Source organism: Pholcus phalangioides, unplaced genomic scaffold, assembly GCF_987345545.1.
Source record: "Pholcus phalangioides strain wild (caught in Gottingen) unplaced genomic scaffold, Ppha-v1.0 ptg000015l_1, whole genome shotgun sequence".
Classification (NCBI taxonomy): domain Eukaryota; kingdom Metazoa; phylum Arthropoda; class Arachnida; order Araneae; family Pholcidae; genus Pholcus; species Pholcus phalangioides.
The window spans coordinates 51,896,298-51,907,078 of record NW_028301608.1 but is presented as its reverse complement, the minus strand read 5'-3'; the positions used below and the strand labels follow the sequence as shown (position 1 = coordinate 51,907,078).

The 10,781-nt window shown below is 37.8% G+C and overlaps 1 protein-coding gene across 2 annotated transcripts in view; it reads left to right on the top strand.

Annotated features, from left to right (window-relative positions):
• The first annotated feature begins 3,606 nt into the window (after window positions 1–3,606).
• Window positions 3,607–10,781, top strand: part of LOC149076178 (eukaryotic translation initiation factor 4 gamma 3-like) — a 146,976-nt gene continuing 139,801 nt past the window's right edge. Inside the window, exon 1 of one of the 2 annotated variants that reach the window (XM_089243737.1) lies at window positions 3,607–3,716. In XM_089243737.1, the coding sequence (XP_089099863.1) occupies window positions 3,626–3,716 (91 nt within the window). In that variant the 5' untranslated portion in view covers window positions 3,607–3,625. The remainder of the gene's footprint in view (window positions 3,717–10,781) is intronic. The other variant, XM_089243738.1, reaches the window with a different exon arrangement.

Genomic DNA, 10,781 nt, shown 5'->3' with positions numbered 1-10,781 from the left:
AGGGGCCCTGTATTCATCGGCGTACGCAAAGGGGGTTTTGGGGTTCTCATCCCCCCCCCCCCGAGCCAAGATTATAGTGTTATTTTGCAGGAAAAAACACCCCTCCAGAAGGAAAAACAATCTGAACCCCTTCCCCCGGGAAAATACTGCGTACGCCTATGTCTGTATTTACCCTCATATGTGGTAATACTTAAAAAAACTTTTTCTATTTTTGTAAAAAAAAAAAATGAGATAGCAATGTTTCAACTATAAAAATGATAATGATTATTCCAAACAATACAGCAAATAAATGAGAATTATTCGCAACTCGAAGGAGCCCCACAGATTTTCTCTACCGGCTCCACGTCTGGTAACGGGGGGGAGGGGGGTCCAGGAATTACCCTAATCCTGAGGATCTACTAATATTCTTTTTGGGCTTGAAATCAATTTAACTTACTTTGTAATAACTGCATTCATTATCTATAGTTAAAACAATGGATGGATTAAGTGCAGCCAATTTTTCAGCTAGTTTTTGGACCCTTAATATCTTTGTTTTTAATTATTTTTCTTCCTTCCAAAAATTATAAATGTTTTTTTTAGTGCCTATTTTAGGCATTTTTAGTGCCTTTTTGCCTGCCTATTTCTACAGTACAGCAACACCAATAATCCTGCCCCCCCCCCACAAGCGTAGGGCTGACAGTGATCCAGCCCTGGGGCCCAAGATAATTAACATTGTTTTTTGTTTCCATGCTATAAGTTCACTATGGGGGCCCACCAAAGATTCCAGTTTAGTGTGCGGCTAAATTCCTTGGCTGTTATCTTGAATAGATACACAGTAATCTACTACATCTACCACATGAGGGGGAAAAAATCGTTTCTGCTGTACAGCGATACGGATTCCTATGCTGAACTCAGGACCACAACTAGATGCTTGGTCACCCGGGGCAAGCGCGCATTTTGACGCCTCCTTGTAATGTTGAAGGTGAGGTTTCAGAATGAAATTTGTGCCCCCTCGGGTCTAGCGCGTGGGGCATGAACCCCGTCTGCTCCCCTCTAGTTGCGGCCCTGGCTGGACTTCCTATGGTGTGTAATTTTTTTCCCCGCTCAATGTCTGTCGGATGTCCAGCTGTATGTAGAGAATCGAACCATTTCTCGCCGTTCGTGTAAGATTGAACTATTTATATCAGATAGAGTAATCACAAATTTGCTACATTGGAATAATGAAACGCTCCTATGTGAGAAAAAAACCCATGCTTAAGATTTGTTTTTTTCAAAGTTCAAAGGATTTCATTGATGAACTAGACTTCTACCCCACGTAAGTTTGCTTTTATCTAAATGATTTTTTTTTCTTTCTTTTGTGTAATTAACTGTAGAAAAGCCATCCGCTGTCGTTTAAACTGAGAATGTTGCCAATAACTTTCAAGTCTTAAATTCCGTAAAATTATTCTTTTTGGGTTTTTTTCAAGCTGTAAATTCACTACAGAAGAACCCGTGAAAAGTTTTGCGTGGGGGGCAGATGCGGAAGTCAGTTGAGGCCCCGGACACAAAAGTAAATATTGGACCCCTTAAATTAGAAAAAAGTGTAACGTTTGGGTTTTACATGGTCCAAGGTGTACACCTGGTGCGCCCGCCCTTAAATCCACTTCTGCTTCGGGCCGCCAAAAATCCCAGCCAACGGGATGTGAGGGCATAGCAAAGTCAACAAAATTTAAACAACATATGTTCACTGACAAACTGTTGAGGCTGTCAAAGAGAAATGAGGAAAAGTGATTTCCGTTAGGAATGTGCGACAGGAGCGGTCGCACTGGGCACCGTGCTTTGTGGGCCCTTGCACTCACAGTAAACTATTGGAGGCTTTCATGAATTCTCTGAGAAATTACTTCTTGCATTAATTCTGAAGTTTCATCAATTCTGGAATTATTTCTTTCAACAATTCTGAAAATTTTCCCCCCGTAAATTCTGAATTTTTATTGCGTGTGGTGCAGGAATTATTTCTGATTCATCAAGTCCAAAATTTTTATCAGTTTCAGGATTTTTTTATTTTCTTTTATTAGTTTAAAATTACATTCAGTGCTGAATTTTCGCCAGTTTTTGTGTTAATTTATTGAATTGTGTATTTAACATTTCCTGTATGGATATTTCACAGCATTCTCACATATTTTGAAATAATGGATGCCGATTCCTCATGGGCGTAGCCAGAAATTTCGTTCGGGGGGGGGGGACCAAAGTGATGGAACAATAGATTTGGCCATTTTTTCCCCTTTTTTCGGTCATTTTCTCACATTTCGGGAGGGGACCAGACCTCCAAGTCCCCCCCCCCCATTACGCCCTTGCGATTCCTACCCCCCAAATATATAAAATCGGGCAAATATTTTTCGTGTTCGAAACTATTGAGACTCACCGGGCCTCTTAGGTAAAGGGTCATTCAAGTATTACGTCAGCATCGATGGGGGAGGGGGTTCCCGATTTGCTGACTTTAGATGACAAGGGGGGAGGGGGGGAATGGGAGGTTTGGATGATGCTGACGTCACCAACCACCTTTTATGAAAATATGAAATATTTTTAATGGCATCTTACTCGGTCCGTCAAAAACGAAAAACCTTTGGATAGATTGTGGACACCTTAACTAACATTCTTCCTAATGATAAATTCCTTACAGAGCCTCTTCAGCGATTTCTAAATGTTTCACGGATCTTTCAAGTGCTCAGGAAATGTGGCGGGCCTGCTGAAGTGCTCTGGAATTGTGCAAATGATCCGTAATTATGCCACGGATCGCTAAGTAATCTGGGAAAGTTCCGCGGGTAACTTGAGTGATTTTAAATTAACAGAAATTGAAAAATGTAGCACACATATAAAAAGATATTTTCTTTCAATATTTTAATTTATTCAAAAAAATAAAGGGCCGTCAGAAAAAATTAGGGCCATCTTTAGAGCATCACGGGCCCCAGGGCTAAGCGGTTTTTTTGATATCCCACCCGCGCAAATTCTCGAAAATTTTAACTGGTTTTCATTTTTGTGAGACCGGCATTCTCTTGAGGCCCCCGGGCCGTGCCCAGGTGAGCCCATGCATTAAGACGGCACTGGTCTTGGGGCAGACACGGGATTCCTATACCCGCTCCCACAAAAGAAGGTTGAAGAATGGGTCATCGCTAAAATCAGATTCGAAAAAACGGGACACTACTTAAAAAAGGGACGCATGGTCAGGCAAAATGTATGCAAATATTCTAGCCTGTACAGAGAAATGACTCCCATACTTTGAGCAACACCAATCATTTCTGACTTCCGGCGTCCCTGTATGCATTAGAGAAGTCCAACCTTTAAAGGGGACCATTTGTTACAACCCAGCTGCCACCTATAAAAATTTCAAGTTATGGAAGTTTTCTTCATCTGTGATTTAAACACAGATGATAAACACACTATAAGTAAACTTATAGCTCTTTTTACTTTAAACTTTACTTATAGCTCAATGGATTTAAATGATATGGAAAAAAAAAAGCACACATTATATGGTCACGCGAATAATTTTTGGTTCAAAAAAATCACAAGTGACGTCACAGAACGATTTCTCCGATATCCAGTGATACCTGGCTGTGAAATACCAGAAAACTACACATTATTATGAGTCGTTGCATGGCAACATGCTCTAATGCCACTGGGCTTAAATGAAGAACCAAGAATATTTGCAATGAACCAAAATTCTGCAAGATATCATCATAATCGGCGTGGTGACCTAAGACGTGAGAAATTATTTATTTATTCTTTTCAAACATAACTTCTCCTTTACCATCGCTCTTGATCGGAGTTGCTAGCACCGGGGGTGGGATTGGGATTATTGCAATCAATACTATGGTGATCTCGAGGATACGCTGTCCAAAAAAAGACCATACGCTGGGGTAATTGCACCGACTCTCAACATACACCGATGGCTTTTAATTGGTATTCACGGTAGCACCGATGCTATAAGTCTCGTAAATGAATGCGATCGTAACTGTAATTAAGCAATCTAGCCGCGTCGAAAATGACGCTTCGCCGCTTTCCTTCAACCTTGTGACTAACAACGTTGGACTCCCGTGATGTGCGACTCGAAGCCCGACTGAGGGGGTGAAAAAAAAAAAAAATTTCCAGCATATTCATAATGTGAGTATATCGGTTCAGGTGGCGATTTTTGACATATTGAAATGTTTATGGGGGTGGGGGACATGTTGGAAGTATAATATAATGTGAGGATTATGTATAGGGTCACAATTGGATACACTGAGTGACTGTTGATGTATTGTACTGTAATGTAACCATTAAGATTTCGCACGATCTATGCCTTGGCAGAAATCATTGGATTGTGCTCAGAGGAAGCGTTTTCATCCAGTTTGTTTCTGTTGGGTAGAACCAGAGGTATATTTTTTAGAGGGAGGCTAAGTGAGCCATAGCCAAGTGCGGCAATTTGAGGAATGAATACTCATGAAAATTAAAGTAGAATGGGAAGAGTGCGGGAAAAACCATAAACCTGCCTCTTCTAACAGACAGATCAAGTCAGTGAGTGGACGAAACAGTGACCTAGAGAGTATGCAAGCAGATGCGTGATTAAAACATGTGAATGGTCGTGCAGATGGGGGGGACAAGGCCAATAAGCAACTGAAAGGGGGGGGGGTGGCTCAATGCTATTCATCAGAGTATCTTGCACCAAGGGGTTGAGATTATTGCAATCAATATCATAATCTTGATATGTTGTCTAAAAAACCTTATGCTGTGTGTAATTGCACAACTCTAAAAATACAGTGAAACATCCAGGATTGGCTTTAATTGACATTCATGGTAGTACTGATGTTATAAGTCTTAATAAATGTGAGTGTAACTATAATTCAGCAATCAAACTGCATTGAAAATGATGCATCTCTTTCCTTCAACCTTGTGAGGACTTCCATGATGTGTGACTTGAGTCTTGCCCTAGGTGAAGGGTGACTAAGAGTCAGATTCAAGTATTTAGTCACCCTTCATTAGAATGAAGTGATGAAATGGGAAAAATAATAATTCCAGCATATTCATAATGTGTTGAGTAGATCATTTCATGTGGTGATTTTTGACATTGAAATCAATAAGGGAAAAAAACATGTTGGATGTATAATCCAATATGAGAGTTGTGTATAGGCTCATAACTGGATATATTAAGTGACTATTGATATGTTGTACTGTACCCTGCTGTCATTGTAATCACCAAGATTTAGCCCGATATGTGCCTTTTCAGAGATTGTGGATTAAGCTCATTAAGATAGATTTGGGAACAGCTATAGTAGAATCCCCTCATGGCTATGTGTTGGCCACTTTTTCCCTTTTGGCAAGAAAAATGTCAGAAAGCATGACAAGAAGTCACTAAGAGTGAAACAAAGTCATGTTTTTGGACGTCTTTCTTGCCGAAGAAAAAAAAAAGTTCAACACATCACCAAAATAGATAACATTATTGCTGTCAAAAAAAAAAAAAACTATTAACATTCTCAGACTAAATAATGAATGAAGATTAAAAATATAACATCAGACCAGATTTCGGATTGAAAATAATAAAAACCAGGACTCGCATAAACAACTCCCTCCTGATACGTAAATATTCTCTGGAATATGAATGTTATTTAAAAATAATTAACTAAATAATTTCTAATTTTTTTTATATAAACCAAACTCTCTTAAATATAATACAAGTGCCAGGGCAAAAAAAACCTCTCTGGGTTTAGTCAAAAACAATCTCTGGGTTCAATAAAAGTGGGATATAATGGCCAGTTTGCAAAAAATTGAGAAATATGGAATTGTACAACCTGAGATAATCCACATGTAATCCTGAAAACGGTGTGTACGATACAATGCTAGATATATATATATTTTAGATGCTATTTTTTTCATTATATATATATATATAATGAAAAAAATAGCATCTAAAATGCGTGTGTACACTGATAGACTGAATTCAAATGTTGTGGTCAATTATAATTGCAGCAAACTTTCAGAGGTGACGTCACCTTCAGATGATCAAAAAGTGCCAAGGCTAGAAAGGGAATCTCCAAAGAAATAAGGGAGTGTTCCCAGTGATGTCAGGGAATCAGAAAACAGTCGGGGAAAATGTGAAATATATGTCAAAAGTCAGGGAGAATTTTAAATACTTAGGAAAAGTCAGGGAAAATCTGAAGGGGAAAAAAATTAGAGGATAAATCTACATTCAAGTGGTTTATCTTCACTTTTTTCCCCTGGAAGATTATTTTTCAGATCCCCTGGGAGAGAAACAAAATCCTTATCAGCATTTTTCTTCAGATTCCCTACTGAGAGAAATGTCTTATCAGTTGAAGGGTAGGATTTACATACCACAAACAATGTTGGCCAAGGTCACTGAATCTATCCTCTGAGTAAATAGATGAAGGGATCTAAAGAGGAGAGACCCTCCTTTCCATTGTTGAAAACAAAGCCAATACCAGCTCTAACTTCTTTTCTATCTCTTCTGAAAAAGCAGTTCCTTCCTCCACATATGTTGAAGCAATGATTTGAATTCAATTATCTCTTTGTGAGATTCCAAAGAAAACTGGTATTGTGTGCAAGATCATATATACAATTTGATTTTGGAAGGGGTGGTGGTGCAAACATTCTGCCTGCAATGTGCTTCTCAATATTATATTACCGAAAATGATACAATTTAGAGTGATATTGGACGGTTTCAAATTATGTGTGCGTGGAACAGTGTTCACACTTTTGGCCAGGGAAAAGATCCAGCAAATTTTGCTGTAAGAGATTATACTCCAAATTAAAGAAGAATGGGAGGAGCGTGGTAAAAATAATAAACCTGCCTCTGCTTAGAGAGCAAGAGATCAAGTCACACACAGTGAGTGACCTAAAGAGTGTGCAAGCACATAGTGCATACTTAATTGAAAAGAAGTAATAAAATAGGAGACTGTTCTACGTATATACTTAACCACCAAATCGATTAAATATAGGACGGCGAGTTCAGAGAGGGCAGCAGTCTGAGCAAAGAGTTGGCTGGTCAAGAAAATTGAATCAGATTGGGAGAAGTGCAGGGAAAACTCATAAACCTGCCTCTGCTTAGAGAGCAAAAAATCAATTCAGTGAGTGAACAAAAGAGTGACCTAAAGAGTGTGTAAGCATGTCAGTGACCAAAACAGTGTACAAGCATGTCAGTGACCAAAACAGTGTGTAAGCATCAGATTGACCTAGAGAGTAAGGGAACAGGTCAATGAGTGACCAAGAAAATGACTTAGAAACAGCCATATTTACAGTGGAGGGGGAAGAAGCTAAAAAATAGCGTGCTCAGGGTAGCAAGTTAGGATGTGCTACAAATTTTAGGAATGTGTGCTCAAGAAAATTAACCTAGGTTGGCAGAAAGGCAACAAAATTTGCCTCTGGGTTAGACAAAAGGCGGTTCTGCAGCACTGTGAGCCCAGACTGTTGGCTGTACAAATTTTTTTACCCTCATCCTGCGCTAGTCTAATTTTCTTGATCATTTCAAATTTGTTGCTACTCTGAATTTTTCCCTTCTGATTGAAATCTGCTTACCTTTAAAACCTGTTTTTTACAAGTCAAGTGATCAAGTAATTTACTAAATTTTAAGTCAAGTGCTATAATATCTGTCCCATGGTAAGCAATCAAGTAGTGAATACTCACTGGATAGCACAAGGCCACGCCTACTTAATCGAAAAAATAGACCAGACTATTCTACTTATCTACTTTACCACCAAATCACTTTCCAACTAAACCATGTAAACATCTTCGGCATTGGCATACATTCTAAAGTACTTGATGACTTAAAATTAAATTAACCATTTAATCATGTAACTCATGTAAATGGCCATCAATTACAATAACGTTAGTTTTCAGTCATATCTACTGTTTTCACTTGCAATATGTAAGACAGATGGAAGCATTTTTTGAACATGCATAACTTTTTTATTGAATACATTAAGACCATGCATAATACAGCACAAAAACATTTTCTGACATGCATAATTCATTTGAAGTTCCTCCAGCAGAATGTTTATGGGGTGTACTTAAGGTTTAGTTGCATTGTCGCTGTGGTGGTTGAGTTGTCATAGTGATAGACCCCACTGTCGCCACAGTGGTGGTCAGCTGAAGTTGGCTTTCTGTGGTTCTCTACTTCTAGGCGCGAATGTGAGCCATTGGAAAGTCTCGCCACAAAAAGCAACAAGCCTACAATAGTACAAATATTTAATTCAATATTCAAATATTCACTTCAATATAGATGGTAGCACTGAAAAATCAGACACAACACTATATACATACTCAGACTCAGTTACACACATTCACACTTCCGGCACAACTCGTTCTGTAGTAAATTGCCCATGATGATAGACCAGAGTTGTGCTCCATTTGAAAGAAAGGTATAGTAGCATTAGCAGTCCACATACATGTCCCTTAATACATCTATGCCAGGGGTTCTCAACCTTTTGAAGTCTGTAGCTTTGTTAATTTCTTTTTTCTGAGTGGATAATCTGGTCATACACACAACTAATTAGTAATAAATGGGGAAATGTTGACAGGCAATTATAATTTGCGGCCTGGTACCAGACCACAGCCTGGCAGTTGAGAAACCGGTATATGAATGGACATGGATGGACATTTGCTTCTATGAAGGCGCAATCCTGGAGTGATTATGACAATGAATTCAAACTGTGAAAATTGAAAAAGGCATTATTCAGCCACTTGGTTTAATCTCAGCTTGAGTCTGATCAAGAACCTAACAGACCTTAGAGAAATTTTGAGGAGTCATTAGTTTCTTCCCTGATCTACTAAAGATCTTGTTTTCAGCCTAGCTTGCAAGCTAGGCTGAAAACAAGTGTTGAGGTATTGTATGACCTCATAAATGAATATCATTACAAGGGGCCATGTCAAGTCCGAGTTGAAAGGGCAAGAAAAATTGGTTGATAAAAAAAGTAGGTGCCACACACACACACACACACACAAACTGCATGGATTGAGATCATTTTCTCACATTCATACTACTATCAGGGGTTAGAAAGGTCTAGGCAACAACAATAATAAAACTGTTGGAATTAGTCTTACTTTCACAAATACTCTGAGATTGTTTCTCATTCGAGGCAGAGTGACTATAGGCATAGGCGGAGATATACTTGGAAGTCTGGGGGGGGGCATGATGATGATGATAATGTCAATTCATGTATACATTAGATCAATCGACTCTACCCTTTGATGCTGGGCTCCCTCCTCCCCATATCTCCGCTCATGACTATAGGTGTAAATGGATGGAGGTACAGATAATCACCATTCGCGTTTGGTAATAGGGGATGAAAATGGGTTAGCTGAACATAATTAATTCACATTACAAAGTAATATATTCCTTCAACGTTTTACAATACGAATTAGAATTATGCTGTATCGGCAACTGGTTATTGTTCTTGAATTATGTTATTTTAATTTTTGTCTTTTAAAATTTTTTAATTTTTTTAAATGTTAAGAAAATAAATATTATTTACAGGCAAAACATTCAACTACAAAACTGATTTAGTCTTATTCAGAAATTAAAATTCCTTAACTTAAATTTTTGATAACTTTAAATTATATGAAGTGCAGGATGCGCACATTTTGCATTATCAAAAAATTGAATTTTACATATAAAAATTTGATGTCATCAGTAATTTTTCTAAAGGTAATTATTTCACATTAGATTGCTTCTTTAAAAACTGTACTAACGACAGTGTGTAGGCCTACAGGGTGTAGTCTTATCCTTATACACCTCTTACCTTAGAACCATTGGATAGGACCATACCTGACATATCTAAAACGGGCACTGTATTTGAATCAGGGTTGGCAGGTTTTTGAAGGTTTAAACTGTCATGTCAAAAACCTCAAATATTAGTTTTCAATATAAAAATCCCCATTGGAAATGCACACGTTAATTGCATGTAATACTTAAAGTGACTGTTATACAAAGAATAAATATTTAATGATTCTAAAATAATTTTCTGCTCTACAGAATTATTTTGGACAAAATATATATGGTTTTCCTTCCTTATAAAATATACAATTGAATAAAGCATAGCTTAAACATTGAAGGGAAAACTATGGAATGATTTGACATTCTTTGATTCAATATGATTTTTGACCTTCCAAAATTTCTTCAACTGCTTATATATGTGCTTTGATATAAACCATCTGCTGTACTCTTTTTACAACAGATAAGTGTTTAAAAATGTTTTACATCATATATGTAATGTTGATTTCTGTTATTATTAAATGATCTAGATAATCACACACTGATATACTCTTATTGTGCATAGCATTGAAATATATCTAGCGATCAAAATACTAAATTGTAGAACTAAAATGTCATTTAATTTGGCAATCGTAGCTTGTACATGAAGCTTAAGAAACTCCTGTAACTTATTCTGAGTGAAACTTATTCTTACTTCTGCACTATGATATGGTATACAGTCAAACCTCATTAGTGCGTCACCTGGTTAACACGTCACTCCGCTTACCGGGTCACTTTTTGGAAGTCCTAATTGTCCTCAGGCAGGAATTGACACAGCTATGGCTTACTCCGTTTAACGAGTCACTCCGCCTACTAAGTCATATTTTTGCTCTCCCAAGAGTGACTCATAACGAGGTTTGGCTGTATTTACTAACATTTATAATGCAATGGTTTTCCAACTGAAGCTGTATTTAATTTTAAATGTACAAAACAAATGCTTTGGGTCTGCTGATGTCGACTGATGAGTGAACAAAAAATGACTTAGAAACAGTCATATTTACAGTGGAGGGGGAAGAAGCTAAAAAGA